The 24,525-nt window shown below is 36.5% G+C and overlaps 1 protein-coding gene across 8 annotated transcripts in view; it reads left to right on the plus strand.

Moving 5' to 3' along the window:
* Window positions 1-23,395, plus strand: part of scn8ab (sodium channel, voltage gated, type VIII, alpha subunit b) — a 75,387-nt gene extending 51,992 nt beyond the window's left edge. For 5 of the 8 annotated variants that reach the window (XM_049479105.1, XM_049479108.1, XM_049479104.1 and 2 more), the window contains exons 18-27: window positions 5,144-5,261; window positions 5,983-6,137; window positions 7,249-7,422; window positions 12,261-12,383; window positions 15,380-15,664; window positions 15,773-15,826; window positions 16,146-16,283; window positions 16,529-16,633; window positions 16,731-17,001; window positions 17,420-23,395. In XM_049479105.1, coding sequence (XP_049335062.1) covers window positions 5,144-5,261; window positions 5,983-6,137; window positions 7,249-7,422; window positions 12,261-12,383; window positions 15,380-15,664; window positions 15,773-15,826; window positions 16,146-16,283; window positions 16,529-16,633; window positions 16,731-17,001; window positions 17,420-18,576 — 2,580 coding nt within the window. In that variant the 3' untranslated portion in view covers window positions 18,577-23,395. The remainder of the gene's footprint in view (window positions 1-5,143; window positions 5,262-5,982; window positions 6,138-7,248; window positions 7,423-12,260; window positions 12,384-15,379; window positions 15,665-15,772; window positions 15,827-16,145; window positions 16,284-16,528; window positions 16,634-16,730; window positions 17,002-17,419) is intronic. The other 3 variants (XM_049479110.1, XM_049479109.1, XM_049479111.1) reach the window with 1 other exon arrangement.
* Window positions 23,396-24,525: the final 1,130 nt, after the last annotated feature.

The raw sequence follows: 24,525 nt of genomic DNA on the forward strand, positions 1-24,525 counted from the left end.
AGATCAGATTTTTTTTTTTAGGGGAAAAAATAAAACTGAATTATAACAAAACATTAAACAGATTTTATAAACAAAAAAGAAAGAAATTTGAAAGTGAAACAAACAAAAAAAAGAATCTCTATTTACACACATCCCAGATACATAGGTTCCTATGAGTGCTTGGATTAATCAAATCTAACAGATCTAGCAAATAATTGTGGGGAAGATAATGCAGGTTAATCTTGGACCATGACACTTTCACTTAAAGAGTTTAATACTCCAGCAGTATGGAATGATGGGTTAATATTACTGCATATATCGTGTGGCACTAGTAAATATGTAGCCAGATAAAAACTACCGAAAATTATTTTCATAATTCATGATATTAGTCTATAGATTAACGGTAGGAAATGAAGGCAGTGGGAACGTGAAGAGTGCGAGTAGATGAAGTTGGTATGAGTAGATTAAGGTGGCATGGGTAGATTCATGCTGTGTAGGCTGTATGGCTATAGTGTTGAGCTGGGATACTGCCGTGATTTATTGCCTCCCTGCTACTGCTGAGTGCTTATCCACTGAGCCAGAGAATAGATGCAGTCCAGGAGATGATGTAATGTTTTGCCTTATTGGTCTGATTTCTTTTGAGTGTGCACTGTTGTGTTCTTACTGTACATGCTATTTGTACATTAGTAACACAGGGAAGTTATCAAGCAGTTATTAATGATGATGAAAAGAGAGAAGAGCATTAGGGTGGTGTATTCGCAGGAACCTGGAGAAATGTTACGTATGACAATAGTGGGGTAATGATTTAATATGTCCAAATGAACCCATTCAGTTATTTTATTTGAATTAATTTTATTAATTATTTTATTTGAGTCAAAATACTGATTATCAGAATTTTAAAAAATAATTTTGACTATCGATCATATTTATAAGATATTTTCCAAGCCTATTCTCTTTATATTTCCTGTCATGACAATGTGGACTTTTTTGAACTATTAATGGTGACCATTTTTTGTTTTAAAGATACATTTTGATTTCCTAACATTTTACAACAAGGGTCACAAATAACAATACTTACAACAACAAAAAAAGTTAAATAACAAAAAAATAACAAATGGACAATAAACATTGTAAAATTGTGAAGTAATGTCTGTTTATTAATCAACACTAGTTCAGACATTAATAAACAGTTTATTTTAATGCCTAAGAATGTTAAAATAATAATGAATTAAGACATTGAGTTAAACGATTTGAATAACTAATGTCTTAACCAGCATCAGCTAATAATTAGTTGAGACATTCTGTAATAAATACTGTTAAATACGTAACCTTATTGTAAAGGGTTACCCTAAAAAAATTACATAATTGTGATATTTTACAATGACAAAGTATCTAAATATGGATACAATATGAGAACTATTAAGTGAAAAAAAAAATATTAATTGATTAACATGAAGGTAGTGCTTGAAAATTAAATTGTATAAAGGTTGTGATAATGTTTTCATTTATGTATTATTTATTTTCAAAAATTAATTGTTAAACAATGTATTGATGTGAAGACAACACAACACTGCCATCTGGTGGTCAGGATTTGAACACAACACAAAATAAACCACTGTCTGCCACAAGTCTTTACACATAAACTATTAATTAATTCATTAATCTGTGCTGTGTTTCTAAGAATTAATACAGTATTATATATACAGTATAAAATTGTATCATACTACTTAACAAACATACAAAAGACTGCTTGGTCCCTTCACACCTGGGATTAACATGTGTCCTGGGTGATCCAAGCGATTCAGACCTGACATTTTTAATTATGTTATTTCTCACATCATGTTTGGTTTCTGGAAGAGGGGCTGGTTATGTGAAAAGTGTCCTGAGCCCAAATCAGAATATCAAAATCCTTCAGACGGTGGATGTTGTGGTTTTGCAGTTATTATGTATTAATGTGAGTGGTGCTTTGCTGACGGGGATGCATTGAGACGAGAGATCGAGGACACATTGTACCCTGTTCACACCTGTTCTTTGTGCTGCCCATTAATGATCAGAATCAGTAAGATGCGAACAGAGTCATAGATGGACATGGGGATAATAAAAAACATAAGAAGGGCTAAAGTGGTGTGAAAAAAAAGGAGGATCACACTCATTCATGGTTTTCTTTTGTCTTTCTGTCTCGCTATCTGTCTTACACTCTCTCTTTCCATCAAACACACACATACACACTCACATACACACATACTTTTACAGGGTTTTCTGTCATAGTCTGGGTGTCTGTGTGATGTCTAGGTCACCTTGACCCAGTTTAGAGGGACAGCTCCAGTACTGCTGGACTACACGTGCCAAGTGCAGAACAGAGATCCAATCATGTTGTAGCAGGTAACGCAGTGTAGCCAGTCAGGGCACAAGTGGGTGGATCTGAGCCTGTGATTGGCTGGGCTGGGTCAGTGAGGACTGCAGGGGTGGTGTGTGAGTGTTCTTTGATTCTATTACTGCCTCCTTGTGTGTCTGTGTGTGTGTGTGTTTCTGTCTATGTGGATGTGTGTGCGTGTGTGTGTGCTGACGACAGGGATTTTATAAAACTGCAACGTCATCCTGGCTTGCTCAGATCAGGGTCGGTCCCTGCCAGGGGAGACAAGAGGGTGATGGACTTTGTACATGAATGTGTATTTGCTTCTGCACGTGTGTGTATGTGTGTATTGTGAATATAACTTGGCAGCTCCTCTACCGTATGTGCTTTTAGTGCTATGAACATTGCTTTCTGTGTGTGAGTTTGTGTGTGTATGTGAGAGTGTGTGAGAGTGTGTTTGCTGACATAGCTGAGGTTAGGACTCTGCGCTTTTTCTTACAGTGACCTCTTCCTACAGTTACATAATCCATTAAAATGAAATTATAAAGATATTTAGGCTTGCTATTACCCTAAGCGTCTCCCATTTCTTCCAGTAACCTAAACTGTATTTCAGCTCACTGTGGCAGGTAAGTGTTCAGAGCACTCAACAGAGGATCATTTGTAGTAATGTCGTCAGCATATTATTTCTAATTATTACCATGCCAGTTAATATTTTATGTGACTGCTGTACATACAATAACAACACAAAAAGGAAAGTTTTTTATATAACAAAGCATGTTGAAAGATTTATTATATTTTATCATCTTATCATCGTCTCATAGCTCAGTGTACAATTGGAAACAATATTTTTTTTACAGTCTTGTCAAGTAAAAAGAAGGTAATAAATAAATTTAATTACTTTTGTAATTGCAATAAATGATTATGTAACATGCAGTCCTGAAAAAAAAATAAGAGACCACTTCAGTTTCTGAATCAGTTTTCTGATTTTGCTACTTATAGATATATATTTAAATAAAATGATCTTTGTTGTTTTATTCTATAAACTAGGGAAACATTTCTGCCAAATTCCAAATAAAAATATTGCCATTTCGAGTTCAGAATACAATATTTGGTGGAATAACCCTGGTTTTTAATCACAGTTTTGATTAATCTTGGCATGTTCTCCTCCACCAGTATTACACACTGCTTTTGGATTATTTTATGCCACTCCTGGTACAAACCTTCAAGCAGTTCAGCTTGGTTTGATGGCTTGTGATCATCCATCTTCCTCTTGATTATATTCCAGAGGTTTTCAATTTGGTCAAATCTAAGAAACTCATCATTTTTAAGTGGTTTCTTATTTTTTTTTTCAGAGCTGAATGTATAGATACATAGGCCTGTTATATATAACACATTCTATGTGCCCTATTTTAGAGATTTTTAGACGAACCGATTTAGGGTCATTAGGTGTCATTGTGTCTTTGCTATCGTAATGACTTGAAAAGTACACTGTGTGAGGCTCAAAACACATGTGGAATGTGGAGCTGTCTAATACTATTGGGATCCTATATATACAGAGTATTAAACATTTCCAAGATTTTTTTAATGCTAAAGGTGCTGAAAAGTGTTTTGGTGTATACTTAAGAGAAAGACCCTAATAAACTGTCAGTAGAATCTATACATCCAATTCATTTTTGAACATTTCTGCGTGTCTGTTCATCATGAAATTTGGATACTATGTAAAGAAAAACTGACAGATTAAACATATATATTAAAAAACATCTAAATTTAAGATTTTTACTCCACAGCAGTGAAATATTTACAAACATACATACATACATACATAAGTGTTTATAATGTATATAAGTATAACCACATTTGAAACAACAATATTCCCATTACATGTGTAACATCTGCTTATCATGTAATGTAATTTCCATGAACCTTGAACACTACAAGCAATTTAGATGATCTGTGATTTATTTATGTGTGAAATATCTAAAGTGCAGCCTAGAAAAAGTAAGTTAAGGGTCTGGGGGGGTTGATAGGTTTATCAGGACCTGGTCCAGTTGGCATAATTACCAACGTAACTATACTCCATGTTACACAGTTTTTTAGGGTTTTAACCCTTGTGTGGTGTTCGGGTCTGTGGGACCCGTTTTCATTTTTCATCAAATGATACTAAAAAAACATTTTTTCTAACTCAAACTCATTGGCATTGGCTCATTTTTTGTGAAAAACATATATCAAAACACATTTTCGATAAACACACACTGTACACCCCCCCCCCCCCCCCCCCACACACACACATTTATATTACATACAGTATGTTTGGCCAAGGGCTAATAAACATTGCTTCATTTGTAAATTTGAAACTTACTAAATTTCTACTTATATCTTGAGTTTAATTCATTTTCTTTTACATTTTATTAAAAAACTAATAAAAAAAGAGTAGTACTTTTTGAAAGAAATGTAACATAAGAAAGGTAAAGGGCAAAAATTAACCATGTAAGCTGTTTATATTGCTTGCAATTTAGGTGAAGCAAGCATGTGTAAAGCATTTTAATGTAAAATTGCTTAATTTTGCTGAATTAAATACAAGTAACAAAGTAAACGAGTAACAAAAATATGAACACCACACAAGGGTTAAGGTGAAATTGCTCATCAAGGGCTTGTGAAGCGGTTCAATGATCTGCTTCACCCAAGACTTAATAAATTTAAGATTTAATTTCTAACAAAAGAGAAGTAAGAACTTTAATTTACACATGGTGGTTCAAAAACTAATTCGTGATCACTGTATCCTTTTCTGGTTTCTTTTTCTTTTTCTCTCAGCTGGATGACACCAGTTCTTCTGAGGGGAGCACGATAGACATAAAGCCTGATGAGGAGGAAGTTGCAGCTGTGGAGGTTGTGGAGGAATATCTGGATCCAGAGGCCTGCTGGACTGATGGTAAGCAGGGTGAAGGGTAGAGAATGTCATTTATAAGGTTCTTTAAACAATCAATAAATAAATAAATACTGATACATTTCAAGATATAGATATAGAGTTTTTATGAACTATGCAGTCTTTTCTACTCATTTAATAATAAAAAATATATCATTTGACCATTAGTGCCCACTCTGTACATGTACTGTACTGTACACACTGTACTGTACTTTTTTAAACTGAAGTAAACAAATTATAGCACTTTCTATTAATATCTGCCTTTAATACTCAGTTTTAATCCCAGCTGCAGAAAATAAAAATAAGGGAAGTTCTACTTAGTTGCTCTAAACATATAAAGAATATATATATATATATATATATATATATATATATATATATATATATATATATATATATATATATATATATATATATATATGTAAAATAAGTGAAAGCTAAAATATTCCAAAAATATATACAGTATGTATATTACTGTATTTAATGCCGTGCATATTCTTGTTCATGAATCTACATATTTCAGATCACTGTGGTAGAATAGAATAATCTCTTAATAATGTAAATAATGTAAATATCAATTTAAAATAGTAATAATTGCCAGCCATGATATTGATAGTTTAAATGTGGTTAAATGTGTTGTACGTGACCATGTAAATGCTGTGTACTGTTTGTTATGTGTGTCTATATGCAAGATAAGCTAAATGGTGTTTGTGTGTGTGCTCTACAGCTTGTATTGCGAGGTATAAGTGCTGTGACGTACCCATCACTGAGGGTTGGGGCAAGTACTGGTGGTACCTGAGGAAAACCTGCTACCTCATTGTAGAACACAACTGGTTTGAGACCCTCATTATCTTCATGATCCTGCTCAGCTCTGGGGCTCTGGTGAGGATACACCAACACACACACACACCAGTACACAAATGGCAAATATCACAGCAGCTAGGCTAAACAGCAGTGTGCTGTTTTGAGCTTGCCAGCTAGCATGACTTTTCTTACCTAATAATAATTAGTGTAGTGCTAATGAGTGTAATCAGGTGAAGCAGTGTGCAGAAGCAGTGTTAAAACATGCTGGGATGTGCTTTGTGGTGTGTGATATGTAGTTTACTAATGGCTGCTGCTGCTGTAGTGCACTGTACTGGCTCTTGTAGCTCAGCAGTCTGTCTTCAGGCTGCAGTATCTTTGGTTTGCTCTAAGGGACTGTAGCCAAGCGCTGTAGAAAAAGCCCCACATGCAGAGGATTCTGCAGCATCTCTTGCAGCCACACGTAGGGACCGTGGCCAAACTCTGTGTTTTAGTGGAAGAGTGAGTTAATGTAAGTGAGGCTGCAGTGCCGCTCTGTGGTGATGTTGTAGGGAGCGTAGCAAAATTATAGTCTAGCTCAGCCTCTTAAAACACACTCACATGCAGATAAACACATGCACACATAAAATGGAAATATACAGCTCTAGAAAAGAAATTAAGAGACGACTTCAGTTTCCAAATCAGCTCATTTTGCTATTTATAGCTATAGGGTTGAGTAAAAAAAATCATAATTGTTTTATTCTAAAAACGACAGACAACATTTCTCCCAAATTCCAGAGCATTAATTTGCAAAAAATGAGAAATGGATGAAATAACAAAAGATACAGAGCTTTCAGACCTCAAATAATGCAAAAAAAAGTTTTAAGAGTTCAGAATGCAATATTTGGTGGAATAACCCTGGTTTTTAATCACAGTTTCATGCATCTTGGCATCTCCTCCACCAGTCTTACACACTGCTTTTGGATAACTTTATGCCACTCCTGGTGCAAAAATTCAAGCAGTTCAGCTTGGTTTGATGTCACTTTGTGAATTTGCATTTGTATGCAATCCAAAAGATGATGCAACACCTGACATTTTATATTATAATATAGGGTTTTACTCACATATAAATATAAAGTATTTGTCATTTAAAATGTCAGTTTAAATTATTTGACGAATGAAGATATAAAAATGACTGTCTCTTTTTTTCAAGGCCTTTGAAGATGTGTATATTGAACAGAGGAAAACAATCCAGATCATTCTAGAATATGCAGATCGAGTGTTCACCTATATTTTCATCCTGGAGATGTTGCTGAAATGGGTGGCCTATGGCTTTGTCAAGTATTTCACCAATGCCTGGTGCTGGCTGGACTTCTTCATTGTGGATGTAAGTATCTGTTTTGCTTACTCTCTATTCCACTACTTTCATTTCTCACTGTGTGTCTCTCTCTGTATATCTCTTTCTCTTTCTTTTTCCTAAGCTGACAATTGAGAAGCCAGTGCATTTACACTATGATAGATAAACCAAACCTGAGTAACAGAGCTTCTTTACTTGTTGCAACACAAATCTCCATATTCCCATTATTCAGTTATTTACATACTGTTTAGACAATTATAGCTTATAGTCTAAATTTCATAATGAATGGACCAATATAATCGCTTCAGATTTGCTTAGAATAAAGTCTTTAATTTACTTTCTTTAAAATTGGAAAATGTTTTCTTTATCCTCTTGTGAAGTTGCCATTTTAGAGATTCAGATTTCTTTTTTTAATGGGCAGCTACATATATTATATATATATTATATATATTATAGCTTCATATATTATATACTACATTTGATATATTTTATTTCAAACTAAGCACAGCAGTTTGCTCTGTTGCACAGGGATCACATGTGAAACTGTAATGTCTGTAATTTTCTGACTGTGTAATGTTAACAAAGTGTGATATAAAAAACTGTTATAATAGTATTTCTTGTGGATTTGTGTTTTGGGTCTTAAGGTACTGACATAAAGGGTATCAATTAACTTTAATTGGAATGTTTTAATCACTTAGCAATGTTAAGTTCACTAAAATAATGTTAGCATGTCCTGTTGATTAAAACTACTCATTTAATTAATGTAGCCTCATCCTCATTTAGACAGATGACCGATACTGTCTAATCGCTGTTACAACTCTGCTCAACATACTCAGGAGTTAGTCATGTGCCAGTCACTCATTTATATATGTCACACTACAGCTCATATTTTATTTCATAATGAATTATTAATTATTGAGTGTGAGAAAAGTGTTATTTCTCTTAAGTTGATTTTTTTGTAAAACCTATGACATCAGTTATCTTATTGATTGTTTAATATGCAAATCTGATGAAGCCTATATACATGGTTACAGAATCATGCTACAGGCAGCAAAGGCATAAATAAATGGAATATTTACTATAATTTATAAAATTGCCATCAGAAGTTAATAAAAATGTATTAAGTCAGATTAGTCAGAAGGTTAGCGACTTAAGTAAAGACTCAACTCTGCCACACTCTGGCAAAAGCCTGTAATTTCCCCTTTTTTATTCTGAATGGAATTATAGAAGGATTTCTTAAAATACCTGTTATATCTGTATTTTTGCAAGATTACAAGTTACAGAACGACCTAGAAAAAATAACCTAAAATTCAAAAATACAGTGGATAATGTTTTAGTGAAAAAAACAATAAAAAATTTAAAAAAAAAAAAAAAAATGTGTTATATGTGCTTAGAAAATAAAATAAACATTTAAATACATTCTAAATACAAATGTATAAGTAAAGTAAACAAATAATTTCCTCATTTCCATCTAAATGTATTGTTTTCCCAAACCTTTTACAAAACATACTTGTAAAAATATCAGTAATTTACTGGCAAATATTTTTTGTCATCTGTTGTTAATGTGAAATGGCAAGGATATCTGTTTTTAATACAAAGAAAAAAAAATGAAATCCAAAACTATTTGCATATTTTTGTTTCCTGCATGTGATGTCATTGCCAGCTGACATTTTAATGTTCAGCTGGATAGAAACTGCTATGTCATCAATCTACGTTTGCTATTACGTCAGCCGCTCCCTGTTGAGTGCTGCACAGTGACAGGTGCTGAATGGACACCATGTCAGGATTTATTTTCTGGAAAGGACAGTTTTACCCGTCCTTGGTCAAATGGCAACCTTAGTAATTGGCTTTGATCCACTGTCACCCACAGACCCTTTCTGCTTTTACCTTAAACCTTAAACATGATGTATGAATAGTATGAATAGTTTGTGAATATAAGAGAAGGGAAAGTGTGCCTCCACTGCACAGTATAAAATGAAAGATGAAAGAAGTTAGAGAGAAATGGTAAATTGTAAAATAGTAAATCGTGTGCCTACCCTCTGTTAGTGTGTAGTGACACCTAGCAAACCATGCTGATTTAATTAATAAATGTTGTATTTATTGTTTTGAAATAATTTTATGGTGCAGTTGACTTGATCCTACAAAGATGCCTAGTCTTGATTATTAACAGAAATTTGTGGAAATGCTTATGAGTGTTACTCCTGTGTGTAAAAACAAGGATGTTATCTAATATTTAGTGTAAATAAAAAAAAAATAATATACAAAATTATGATGTGTTAGTTAACAGTTTTTAATACTGAAATGAAGTTGTTGTACCCTTAATAACTGCAGTATACACTTTTTATACACTCTATGTGTACATTCACTCACAGCATGTATTTAAATAACTGATCACCTGTTGCATTTAAAATTTAATGTTAAAACAATTATGCTTTTGTTTTTTAAATTAGTCAATAATTTAGCTAACCATTTTAAGATAAAGAATTTACTTTATTTTTGGGCTGCATATGACAGTGCTGCTAGAAAGTCTGTAAACCCTTTATGTAGTGTTGTGGTACTCAAGTCCATAAGTGTGTGGTCCCAGTCTCAGTCTCAGATTTGTCTCAGGCTCTGCCTCATTTTGAATCAGTCTTGTCTTGGACTCGGGGAGAGGCACACTCTGATTTTGTTGTTGAGACCAGTCGAGTCTAGTGTGTCTGTCTGAAGTCTGTCAACAATAGTCGTATAAGGGTGTATAAATCTGTGATTAACAGCTTAAGTCTCTACAGACACACTGCACAGCACTGTTTAGCATCACATAGTTTAACATAATACTTAATATCAATGTGTTTAAGGTGGAAAAAGAGCAGGCCAGCAAAGTTAGGTACAGTATTAGAGTAAATCTAAAGCCAATCATGTACAGCTTTCATTGGTTTCAGTATGATTTCACTGTACCATAATAAAGAATTAAAATTAGAATTCTGACTGGATAGTGAATCTAAATGTTCCTCTACAGCAGTGTGCAGGTTTCAGTTCAGCTTTAGGGGACTCACTGCTCCTGCCACCCAACCTAATACAGAAAATATGTTACACATGGAATAGTAGAAAATGATTGAATATGTCAAACATGGATGTTGATTCTTTTAACTTAAACTCTGATTAAGTTTTAGATCATAATCATTACTATAATTTACTTCTAAATTTACATATGTTTTGGGAAATGATTGTTAAATAAAACAGCTTTATTTAACAAAGCTTTGTAAAAAGCTTTTGGGAAGCACAGCCCTGATGTATCTGTTACTTAAGTTTTATTTTACATTTTTGACAGTTTGACTAGACATTTATTGAAATGATTTTGAATAGCAAGGCCTCATTAAACATTTGACAGAAACTGTATATACCAGATTAAAACAGCAAACGGCAATAGTCAAATTATCACAATAGTCAAAAGTCAAAGTGTCTCAAAAGTCAGAATGTGTTCATGAAACTGATGATAAGTCCATAATTTATGCACTGTCAAATCAGGCTAAATTAAAATGATAAAATATCAGAATACAGGTGGTTTTAAGTAATATCAACTTAATTTATCGACAAGTTCTATAAAACACTGTTTTACATCTCAGTTGGGTCAACAATATACAATACAAAAGTTAAGTTTATTCAACTAAAATAATTAAATCAATACATTTACTTGAGAGGACCCAGTTAATTTAAAATAATAATTTAATTTTATATTAACATCGGGATATCCAATGTTATCAGACATCTACTTTTTGTCTATATTGCGCATCACTACTAAACATCATGCAAAATATTTTAGCAATTTCCGCTGCAGTACATTTACTATGCTTTTAAGGCTTAACGTAAAATATATTGTTGACCAAAATGAGAAGTGGAACTGAAAAATACCAGTTATGAGAAATTTTGTCTAAATTAATTGTTGAGTTAAATAAAAACTCTCTGTGTTCAGTTACTGTATAATTTTAAGTTGGCTTGATTGTAGAATATTTTTTACACTGTGGCTCACATAAAAAGAGCGAAGGTTTGCGTGTTTACGTGTGTGAAAGGTATAAATAGACATATATGGTTTATGTCTCTGACAGGTGACTGTAACCTTGTCTTTCTTTAGCGCTGATGGATCCAGTGGCACTGAGGGGGCCTGTGTGGGCCGGGGAGTGAGGGGCCAGGGTAAGGTCACTGTTAGGACTCTCTCTGACAGGCGCTCCTCTCTCTCTCTGCCTCCTTGCTCTCCCAAAACCGCCCTCCCACCCTAACGACTCTCTACTGGTCTCGTTGTGTACTGTATGCGGTGGGTGTTTGTATGTATTGTGTGTATTTCGTCTGTTCGGAGTACAGTGGATGTGCTTGTAAAGTTTGTGCACACCTCTTTGCCTCTTCTCTTAACGTTTCCCTCCTCCACCTTTTCTTTGTCTGAACTCTCTCACTCACTCTCTTTCTTTCTCTCTCTCTTTCTTTCTTTCCTAGTACCTCAACCACACATTTCCTTCCAGGTTTGCTGTTAAGCTGCTTTCCAAGCTTCGTCTGCCTGCAGTTACAAAGCAAATCACATGCTAAGACTTAATAAAACAACAGGGAAAAAGCTTGGGGGCGTCCACAACCGTATAACACTTCTGACCGGATAACCCCACATTTAACCTCTCTCTCTCTCTTTGTGTGTTTATATACACATATATACATACATACCTAACCACAACCTTATCTATGTATGCATATATCTGTTATGCCTCTAACTCTCCAGTTTAATATCAACATAGGGTCCTTTCTCTCTCTCTCACTCTCTTTCTCAGTCTGTCCCTGACGTCCTCCTTGACGCTAACACTTTGGCCCTCTCTTTCTCTTTCTTTCCTTCCCTCCCTTTCTTTGTGTAGGTGTCTATAGTCAGCCTTATAGCTAATGCGCTGGGGTACTCAGACCTTGGCCCAATTAAGTCCCTGAGGACTTTGAGGGCCCTCAGGCCCCTGAGAGCTTTGTCCCGGTTTGAGGGCATGAGGGTAAGATCCAAAGCTGCCCAGTGCATGCCCGTCACTTTGTGACAACACTACCGCATGCTAAGATCCACCATTATGCAATAAAAACGATAATGCATACCCAGAAAAGCAAAAAAAAACAAGACCAGTAATTGTGGAGACGCCCATACTATACCATTATGGCTTAGATTCACTTTAAATGCATGTAGCTTTACATGAAAAAAAATCTTAACATTGCTTCATGATGCAGCTGAATTTACATACTTCCATTTAAAGGAGTACAATTAATATAGCATACAATACTTTTACAGTTAAATTGGCATGAATTAGAGAAATATACAGACAATATTAAAAGCTGCCTCATCACAAATAGATACCAAAAAATATAGTTTGCATATTGCACTAAGAAAACCTTCATCCATGCTACAGCATTAGTTCAAGATCTGTTTGTGATATATGATTGCCTAAGCAGCCTACTGCTCTAGTAGCACCTCCACCCCACCTCCACCCCTCCCAGCCTGACTCCAACACCCATATCCTGTCCTGCCGTACTCTGCCACCTCCCCAAGCACGCTCATCCACCAACCTACAACCATAGAACCATCTCTGTCGCTAAATAGAGACAAACCCCAGCTTATAGTTTGGCCCGATTTTGCACAGTATTTGTTAAATACTTGTGAGAGTGCTAATGCTGAGGTTAGCAGCTTTGGCTGAAGTTGATTATTATAAAATAAGATCATTACAAATCAAGTTCAACAAAGAAAGAGCATTAAAGGATGCAAATATGACACATCCGCATTTTGTACTTGTATATGTTTAGCATATAGAGAAAAAGGACAGCCAGCAAGGCTGTGGTCTCTTCGTCAGGAGGACATTAGTTCGATCCCTGAGAATGAAAGTCCAAGAGGATGCAGACTGTGACTTTGTACTGTATCAGTGGGTAGGATGGCCCTTCCTGTCCCCCGTTGAAGAGTGTCTGATAGCTGACAAAACAATATTTACAGTTGGCTAAAAAGCGTTCACCCTCCCACCATGGGTAGCATCATGTGTGACAGGGTGGGATAGACAAACTATAATTAAATTTTAGAGAAATACGCTTTTACAGACAATATTTATTTTAATGGCCACTTTTTCTCAGTTGGTATATGTGAAACTAATGTTAAATAAGGCTATTGTGCAGGCTTTGTAATTTAACTAATTTGTGTTACTTTTAAAACAGTCATAGCAGCTTTGATTTACTTCATTATCGCTACTATCGTGTATTATCTGTCAAGGTTCATACCTTGATTTGAGCTCTTTATACATGTCATGTAATTTGCATGCTTTTCCCGACACACATGGCTTAAAGCAAAGATCCATGCTCCCCTCTTTGATGTGTGTTTTAGTTTTAGTTGTTGTCAATAGATTTGAATGAGTGAACAAAACAAGCCTCATTCAGAGAGAAAGGCTGTATTTGTACATATTATCAACATATTTTAGCCTAGATTGTATGATATCTTAGTTAGCCTGGTTAGCTTGGGCATTATGGACATACATATATTATATATGCATATGTATATTATATCCAAATGCCACACAGAACATAACCAGGCTAACTGGCAAACAGGCAGGTCGTTTTATTAGTGTACCAGAGGGGAACATGACCACGGTTAGCGCTCAGACCTTGCTGACAGCTCTGCATGATCTGCTACTAGCCTGCCATGTCAGAGCTTCATCCAGTCAGCCAGTAACATCACTGCTTTTGTGTTCACCATGAGAGTGTGGTCTTGGGAGGTTAAGCTTGGGCTCCTCCTTTGGCTGGAGTTGTTCTCTGAATGTTCTTTTTTCTTTACTTTTTCAGAAGTCAGCAGAGTACTGGAATGGCAAGGGTTTAATAATGCTTAATTTTGGTGTAACTTCTGTCAGTTTTATTACATGGCTTCCAATGACAAATTGAAACTATTTCAACTAAATTTTAAAGATAAAACTGGGATGTGGGTCTTTGTACAAAGCATGCTGTACATGACACATGATTATATAATTTCTCAGCAGTATACATAAGTTTTGGCCCATTTTTCTTTCACATTTTCTTTCATTTTCAGCACATACTGAAACTGTTTGAATTCTTTAAACCAAAAACAGAAATTGTCAAAAGCCATTCCAGTGTGCAGCTGATGTGTGTGTATATGTTAACTGAGATTTCTTAGAGTTAATACATTGCTTCTTGCGCTTATGCTTCACAGACATATGCAGTATATGTGGTTAGTTATGCTACGTTAAGTACAAAAGGGAATTTCACTCATTTCTTTGTAGTACTACTCAGACTGCTTGCAAAAAATACAAAAATAATATATATATATATATATATATATATATATATATATATATATATATATATATATATATATATATATATATATATATATATATAAATAAATATATAACACGTGTGTTATGTAGTGTGTAACACGTATGTTATGGTGAGTTCACTCATGTTACATTAATTAGGTCCAGCAAGCATTGGCCCATTCTGTTCTGAAAGCAAACACTCCAGTGTGCTTTTCCAACATGACAGTGATCGTCGGCATACTGGATCTGTTTTAGGAACTTTCTTTGAAGACATATATGCTGTGCCATGGCCAGCCTATTTCTATAATCTGCTGGAATGCTCAAGCTGCATGGGTTGGATTAACACAGGAAGATTAGGAACCTTTAGGACTTTTGTTGCATTACATGCTACATCTTATGTGTAGTTTAATAAATATTGCCCATATCAGTAACAAGATAGCATTGCACTCAAACACTTCCATTTGAGAAAATTCATAATTCTATAAAAATATCAGACAAAAAAAGATTAAAATGAGTTAGATTCCCTTTTAAGATGAACGTTTTGTTTAATTATACCACTGTAGTAATGAGTAAAATATGCATATTTAAACCCAGAAAGTATTTATATTTGCTTTCAGTAATTAGTGTTTAGCCCTCAGACCATTTTTTCTTCCCTCCACTTCTCCTTTTCGTTCTTTCTCTCTGTTTATTAGGTTGTGGTGAATGCTCTGGTGGGGGCCATCCCCTCCATTATGAATGTGCTGCTGGTGTGTTTGATCTTCTGGCTCATCTTCAGTATTATGGGGGTCAACCTGTTTGCTGGAAAGTACTACTACTGCTTTAATGCGACGTCAGAGGAATACTTTGAGCCAGACGAAGTCAACAACAAGACGGAATGTTTCAATTTAATCGAACAAAATTTCACTGAGGTTCGCTGGAAGAACGTAAAGATCAACTTTGATAATGTGGGTGCTGGGTACCTGGCCCTTTTGCAAGTGGTATGTGTTGCTTTGCTAATTTTATACTGTCAAATAAAATGATAGGTCACAATATTTATGAAACTAACTCTGATCTCTTTGTTTGGCTGTTTCTTCTCTATATTACAGGCTACATTTAAAGGTTGGATGGACATCATGTATGCAGCTGTGGATTCCAGAAAGGTAAGAAACTCTCTATTGCTCTGGCTTGTAGGCCTCTTATAGTCACAGCAGGTTTATGATATGCAGTTAGCATTTTTAATATGTTATTTGAACTTACCATTCATGTCAGGATACTGTAATGTACAAAGTCTTAAAATGTGTAACATAAAGTGTTAAATGCCAAAATGTATAAATATTAAAACATAACCATTAGAGAAAATATAAAAAGTAGTCAAGCTGTATGTTAAGCCAGTTTTAGATCTCTAATTATGGTATTTTGCATAAACTCAACTGCAAAAATGTCTGATGTCAGTGCTCATTCGGCCATTCTTATCTCCAGGTTGAGGATCAGCCTCTCTATGAAGACAATATCTACATGTACATTTACTTTGTCATCTTCATCATCTTTGGCTCCTTCTTTACACTAAATCTCTTCATTGGTGTCATCATTGATAACTTCAACCAACAAAAGAAAAAGATAAGTATTCTTCTCACAGTTATTTATAACGGTTCCCATTAGTATCTCAGTCGAATACACTGTCATTTCTGTATTTTCTAGAATATGTATGTTCTAATGTTCTAGCTCTTCATGTATATAATGTGTGTGTTCTGTGTAGGACAATCTTTTCTGCAGTAAAATTACTAACTTGGTTGCTTAAATCTGGCAAAGCATCACATGTATGCATGCATGTCAGATTGTAACCAATGTTGTTTTTTCTATACTTTGGAGGTCAGGACATCTTCATGACAGAAGAACAGAAGAAATACTACAATGCCATGAAGAAACTGGGCTCAAAGAAACCTCAAAAGCCCATCCCCAGACCGCAGGTACGACAGATCGCAACAACTGGAGCGTTTCATTTGGAAAACAAAAATTCACCAAGCAAAAAAATGTTTTTACATTGTTTACATCCTTGTCTTTCAGAACAAAATCCAGGGAGTGGTGTTTGACTTTGTCATGCAGCAAGCCTTTGACATCTCCATCATGATGCTCATTTGTCTTAACATGGTCACTATGATGGTGGAAACCGATGACCAATCAGACGAGACAGAGAACATCCTGTACTGGGTCAACTTTGTCTTCATCGTGGCTTTCACTGGCGAGTTTGTACTAAAGCTCTTTGCACTACGTCATTACTATTTCACCAATGGGTGGAACATCTTCGACTGCGTTGTGGTGATTTTATCTATCGTAGGTGAGTAAAGTGTGCCAATCAGTGACTACACAATGTAATGTACTTTTGAACCACTGTATTTTCCAGAAAATCTGAACCAGTTTAAATAATGTCAATGAGCCAAAACTGTTGCATCAGCCATCTCATTTTTATTTTTGTCTTTTTTCAGTTAATTTAGACAAGGCCTTCTTAGTTTTAAGGTGCCCTTGTAAACAGGCCATAACATTGTGTAATAAAGCATTTCCGATGTGGCACAGACTATGGAGTAACCTGTTGTGCCCATTTTGATAGTTTATTTGGAGAAATGAAACATTTATAAAATTAGTTTTTTTGTCAAGCTGTTCCTCTAAAACAGATATTACTCATGTTTGCATTTGTGTGTGGTCATATTTTAAACAGCATTTGCTCATTCTTCGTCTATGTGTTTCTCATGTCACAGGTATGTTCCTGGCAGATCTGATTGAGAAATACTTTGTGTCGCCTACCTTGTTCAGGGTTATCCGACTGGCTCGAATCGGCCGCATCCTGCGTTTAATCAAAGGAGCCAAGGGCATCCGGACTTTACTGTTTGCCTTGATGATGTCACTTCCTGCCCTATTTAACATTGGCCTGCTGCTCTTCCTGGTCATGTTCATCTTCTCCATTTTTGGCATGTCCAACTTTGCATACGTGAAAAGGGAGCTCGGCATTGACGACATGTACAATTTTGAAACTTTTGGTAACAGTATGATAATCTTGTTTATGATCACAACCTCAGCAGGATGGGACGGCCTGCTGGCACCCATCCTCAACTATCCGCCCGACTGCAATCCTGAGAAGGAGAACCCAGGAACCACAGTGAAGGGTGACTGTGGAAACCCTTCAGTGGGAATCTTCTTCTTTGTAATGTACATCATTGTGTCTTTCCTGATTGTGGTAAATATGTACATTGCCATTATTTTGGAGAACTTCAGCGTAGCCACAGAGGAGAGCGCTGACCCGTTGTGTGAGGACGACTTTGAGTCCTTCTATGAAATCTGGGAGAAATTTGACCCAGATGCCTCCCAGTTTATCACCTTTGCCAAGCTGCCAGACTTTGCCGATACGCTGGAGCACCCACTTCGAGTGCCTAAGCCCAATATAATCGAGCTGATCGCCATGGATCTACCCATGGTCAGTGGAGACCGCATCCACTGCCTAGACATTCTGTTTGCCTTCACTAAACGTGTGCTGGGTGATAGTGGCGATTTGGACATGATGCGCCAGCAGATGGAAGAGCGCTTTGTGGCAGCAAACCCGTCCAAAGTTTCGTACGAGCCCATTACCACCACCCTGCGCCGCAAGCAGGAGGAGGTGTCGGCCGTGGTCATCCAGAGGGCGTACCGAGCTCACCTGGCTCGCAAAGGCTTCGTGTGCAAACGCCGACCCGCCAACAACAAGCTGGAAAACGGAGGGACAAATCAGGAGAAGAAGGAGAGCACGCCCTCTACTGCATCCCTCCCGTCTTACGACAGTGTAACTAAGCCAGAGAAGGAAAAACAAGACGACAACAACGAAGGCAAAGGGCGTAAGGAGAAGGGCCGAAACCAAAAAGATGTCAGGGAATCCAAATGTTAAAGCTGCAGCAGTGCAACACATGAACACTAACAATGGTCATAACAATAGTGTAAGAAAAACAACTGTACTTTTAAGCAAGACAAATGGATACCCTGAATCAAACTACACAGATGTACAGATTAATTTCATTTGCAAGTAAGAAATCATATTTAAAAAAATCCAAGTATAAAGGAGCAAAACAAAAATTGTTTACAAACTTCACAGGTTGTATGGATGCAGTGGAAAGCATTGGGGTTATTTCAAGCTTGACTCAAAAAGTTAAACCAAACATAATCAGCTTCCTGTGTGACACTGTTGCATCAACACTTGATTTAAACAAAATCAAATAGGAATTTAACAAAGGATTGATACTTGATATTGTGTATTAGAGGGCTACTCTGCGCTTCAGGACAGAACTTGTCATTAAGCAGGAATATGAGAAACCAAGGGAAAACTGGGATCCACAGCATGGTGTTCCCCACATCCGGAGAATCCCGTGCTTATGCAGTGCGTCTACGGAATTTCCGTGAAGGAAATGAACACTGCTTATTATGGAAGAATCAGCTTCCAGAAGCGGACAGCGGAGGAGTCTGTGCCGCTTCTTTTCACTACTATGTGGAAGAACTCAAAAAATGATTGTAAGAATGAGCAGGGATCAGTGGAGTGTGATACACAAAACTTAGAGCTTGGCTGATTCCAATGGTATCTTTGTGTTTGTCGGCACTAAATATACTTTACATGGTCTTTACATTATTTGAGCGGCAAAAAAAGGAAAAGGGGAGGAACAACAAAAACAACAAGAAAAAAAAATCAACATTCAACATTTTGCCCATGTCACCCTCAGTAACAGTCATCATATGTTTGTTATACTTGCATCAAAAGGCTTTTTTCTACATGGGCTTTCACACTGATAGGATAGGGGGCAATTGCCGGGGGCCTCCGATACACATCTCCAAATGAATAATAAATTATTGTGCTTGTTCAATGCATAGAAATGACTTGCATGATGGCATGTTTTGATCAGAAATCTTGCATGAGTAATCATAGTCCACAAGACACTAATACAGACCACCACAGTGGCTTGACAATACGTTAAAGGCTGTCCACTGGCTAAATTTATTACCAGAAATTAAGTATAATCTGATAACGTTGAAACTGAATTGGCTGAAGACACTAAATGATGTTGTGTCCTTACTCGTCTCTGTTAAGTACACAATACAATAGACCTGCTTTGGGTTTTTGGCTTCAGTAACTACAGACTACAGAGAGCCTATAAACAATCAGTGGCTTTTGTTGAAATGATTGATAGCATTGCGGCACATGCGTAAGGTAAACAGAACTAAAGAAGAACGCCCCTTTTTTTTGCTGCTCAGGAGATTGTGAATGGACAAATGGAATGTTGGAATGTGTGTGAATGGAGATGACATGAGGAATGACCCTAGGAAAAAAAGAACACTGTAAATCCTATAGGTTCTTATTTTATTTGTATGCAGCAATATCGCTTACCTTGCCTACAGCACTGGCCCCCTCCACGGGTCACATGGTAGGTGAGTGCAGGGTTGGTTTAGGAGGGAGGGGTGGGTGCAGGGTGGGGGCACTATTAGGGGTGTAGCACGTTGGCTGGCGTTTTTGATCCTCATCAGGGGTAAGATCAAGATGGGCTATAACTGTTTTCGGGAAAGTGGCTTTTTTATTTTAGAGAACTTGTTCTGGAGATATTATTTAACTCTTGCATTGTATTTCGAGAGTTCTGCTAATGTGTGTCTGTTACGTCTGATGCCACGGGCATCGGCTGTGCATTTTTTATGTATGTATAAAGCCATCACATCTTTAGCAATTGTATGATTGTAGCTGGGGCACGGATGAATGCCAAACAGAGAAAGAGAATCTGAAAGAGCGTGTATTGGGAAGTCACAGCTGTAAAAGGAGAAGCCAAAGAGATCTGTCTTGCTATTCAGTGTGTGCTAGTTTGGTCTGAAAGTGTCTAGAATGTCCCAGGAGTGGGATGGGACATGCACCCCCACTCTCCTGTTTTTTATGCTTTCAGACAGACTGATGCTTGTTGAGTTCCCCCATCTTTCTCAGGATACAATGCAGATTTATCATTCTATTGACTCTGATGTCATCAGGAAGGGCGTGCCTAAGGCCCAGAGAATGTGATTTTTTGTTTCGTGGAAGAGCAGGCCTGGGTGTGCTGTTTTTAAGGCTCACACTCGCAGAGCAGGAGATGTAGGGCTAAAAGACACAGAGCCGAGCTCCTCTCACCACCCAAAGCAGCTTCCATCCGTGTGTGGAGTTTTGAATGTTTCAACCATCTACAAAACACAGTACAAAAACAGTAACTGCAGTATGAAACAGGATGCACTCTGCTGCAGGGAGGAAAACACTGTGAGGCGGAGAGATTAGATCGGACTGTCAATCAAATTCCACTCACCACTTCTCACCATTATCCCTGTGGATACACAGGGAATATGTTAAGTCAACCCTTTGGTCAGCCATGTTTCTCATCAGTAGACCACCAACACCAATGCAATGCCAAAAAGCTATTAGGGCAACTTCCAGTGAGCAAGGCAGCCAATGTACGAGAGCAGAGCTGTTTGTGTTTCCTGTTTTTTTTAGCAACATACCGTTTACTCAGAGCCCCTAATTGGAATTGATCTGGTCCAGTTGCAGCATGTGTGAGATCAGTGAGGGCGTTGACCTGAAGCAAAAAAATTATTATTATAAAAAAAGAAAAGAAAACTCTGCTCAGCAAAACTAACACCATTCGCACTTCCACAGCCATCCAGGATAGACTGTATAAATGATACATCAAATCATACATTCATTTAAAACAAAACAAATGAAAAATAAATAAAAAAACAATATTGTACAGTACAGGCTATGTTGCAAACGGCACAAAATGCTGAAAAGTTAAGAATGAACTTTTTAAGAATCTATAAATAATGTAATATATAATTTTATTTTAACAGCATGCATAGTTTTGTGTAAATACAGAAATACTTAAAAAACTATTGCTATTAATCTAATCCTGAAGAAGAAGAAGATGAAGAATAATAACCTGAATAGAATGGCTTCACTCATTGCCCAGGTCTCACTTCGTAGACTGTGAAATATTTGTTAGAAGGAGTAGATTTTTTGAGACACTTTTCACATTAAAGAGGGGAATCTAATACAAATATATATATATATATATTAAAATGCAAAAATTATATAAATCTATATATAAATCTAGGCATATATAGAGCTGGACAACATATGTATCTATGTATACATGTATATGTACATATGTGTATATATATGCACACATATACATATGTTTGTATGCATGAGTGTCTGTATGTATTATATATATATATATATATATATATATATATATATATATATATATATATATATATATATATATATATATATATATATATAAAAACATACATACATGTGGCATTAGAACACTGTCCTCCACTGAGTTGACCTCTGCTTGGAGTGGAGGGGAAGCACCACTGACTGTCTTTTGCTCACATTCTTATTTCTTTTGTGCAATACGTTCAGTGAACGACCAAAACTCTGGCCTGGCCCACACTGTGTGTGTGTGTGTTTGTGAGAGAGAGAGAGAGAGAAAGAACATGTGAAAGAGAGTGTGAGAATGTGTGTGAATGAGCACATGTCTGCAGGGGCATTTGTATGTGAGTGTGAGAGCGTGTGTGTGTGGGTCTGTGGGTCTAATGCTAAGTGCATGGTGAAGTATTAGCTGCTTATGTCTGTCTCCTGTATTTGGGAGGGGAATGCGTTTACCAGCACCTCATTTTCTACCCATGTCCTGTGTGAAGATGACCCTCGATCGCGCTGTCCTTCACCACACATACATGCAGACACACACATACACACACCAACATGCATAATTATATACATAAAATGCATACTCACGTATTCTCCTCCCTATAAATCTTTTTTGATTTAATGGTGTAGACACCAAAAATCACGATCTTCTCAGTATGTATGTATGTATGTGTGGTTATGTGTGTGTGTGTGTGTCTGTGTCTGTGTGAGAGTGCGTGGACGATCACTTGTGACAGCTTGGTCACTTTAAGCGTGTGTGATGCAGCTTAGAGCATAGCTTCTTCCTCATCTACTAGGTACACAGCAATGCAATTTGCAAGTTGAGTTAGGCTTTCTATTATGGTTTCAGATGTTTCTTGTCTGCGTATGTTTGTTTCAGGTGCCTTTTGCTGCCTATTTTGTTTGATGAAAATCTTGATAATGTTGCATTACAATTCTCCTAAACAAGTGGAGCTTGTTTAAAATGAGCACTGGGGAAAAATGTTCTAAAGGATGTCTGAGACATCTGTGAATAATAATAATAAAAAAAAATAAAATCCTTAACTGGCATCAGCCTGACTTCATCCTCAGAGGTTGTAGTATAGTATGGGGCAGGTGGCTGGAGTGCAACACTCTCAATGTGACTGAGTGTACACTCTCAAGTGCTCGCTCTGTGAATCTCTTAATGGTTCAGCCTGTGGAGAGATAAGCAGTCTGCCTTCTGTGCTCAGCTTCTGTTCATTTCTGACCATTTCTTTATTTTTCTATCGATACTAATTTGTGTATGTTTTCTTTTTGTAGCATGACTGAAATGCTATTTCTCTCATTTGCTAATAATAATAATAATAATAATTCAAAAGTGCTTATTGGTTAACAAAGTTGTTCTTATCTCTTGCCACTGATGTTGGAAAGGAGAGGGTGTGTTGCACAACCACTTGGACTTAGTGAGAATCAGTGAAAGATTGTCTTCATTTGAGCACGAAACCTTTTTCCAAACAATAAAGCAGCCTTCCAGTTACAACCGAGTGCTTGTGTTTTACTTAAATGAGCAGGAGAGACTGTGTGTTCTAACTACTGCCTGCATGTTAGAATAGTGATAAAAAAATGTGTGTATATGACGAATGGGCCTATAGAAATGTATATATATATATTTTTTTAATTAGTTTAGTTGTAGAGTTTGAGATACAAGGTTTTTGAGTGGAGTGACATCAACAATATGTTGATCATTATTTAGCAACTCAATTTTCTCTTATCGAGGGCCAAAACAATAAGGATTCCACTATCCAATATTACTAATTATTATTAAGCAACAGGAGAACTAAAGGAATTTCCCATGTAATTTTATCTCAACATAATCTAAGTAAAGACAAAACATATCTAAACTCCTTTCTTAAAAACATACAGACCTGTTGCTGAAAAATAGCAAATTAAATTTTAATGCTATAATATAGACATATTAAAGATACTGTCTGTCTATAATACATCTCATAATTAATGGGACAGGATTGAGGAATGTTAAATGCCCACTATTAGGCATTGTTCAAACTCAAGCAAGCTGACCAGTGTTCAAACCCACTCACAAGAGAACACCTCACTTGCTATCATCCAGATATTTTAGCAGAAGAAACTATGCAAACACAAGTCCATCATTTAATACTGATTATGTCTAGTGAATGAAGTGATGCTCCTTATCAGACATGTTGCAATGCTGTTCAAAGTTTGCAATGTTTAATTGTATCATTAGGTGACAATGTCATGACTGTCACAGACTTTTGACCGCTTTCCAAAATTGCAAACATGTTCTCTAATACAAAGTCCATTAGGGGTGAGAGATATGACCCTGAAATAATATTTTAAATATTAATGTATAAATAAAAGTGTCTCATACATGCAGTATATTTTTGAACAAAAGTGAGCATGAATGACCACCAAATAGCAGCGCACTGGCAGAGACCCTTATTCACCCTCCACCACAACATCAGGAGGTTAAATATAAATAATGGTGGAACTGCCACCAGTAAAATTGCAACCCCCCCCCCCCCCCCCACACACACACACAAAGAATAGCATTAACACAGACGCATAACAGCACACACAACATAGCAGCATAACAGCACACACAACATAGCAGCATAACAGCACACACAACAA

This window comes from Astyanax mexicanus, chromosome 5 (genome assembly GCF_023375975.1).
Source record: "Astyanax mexicanus isolate ESR-SI-001 chromosome 5, AstMex3_surface, whole genome shotgun sequence".
Lineage (NCBI taxonomy): Eukaryota > Metazoa > Chordata > Actinopteri > Characiformes > Acestrorhamphidae > Astyanax > Astyanax mexicanus.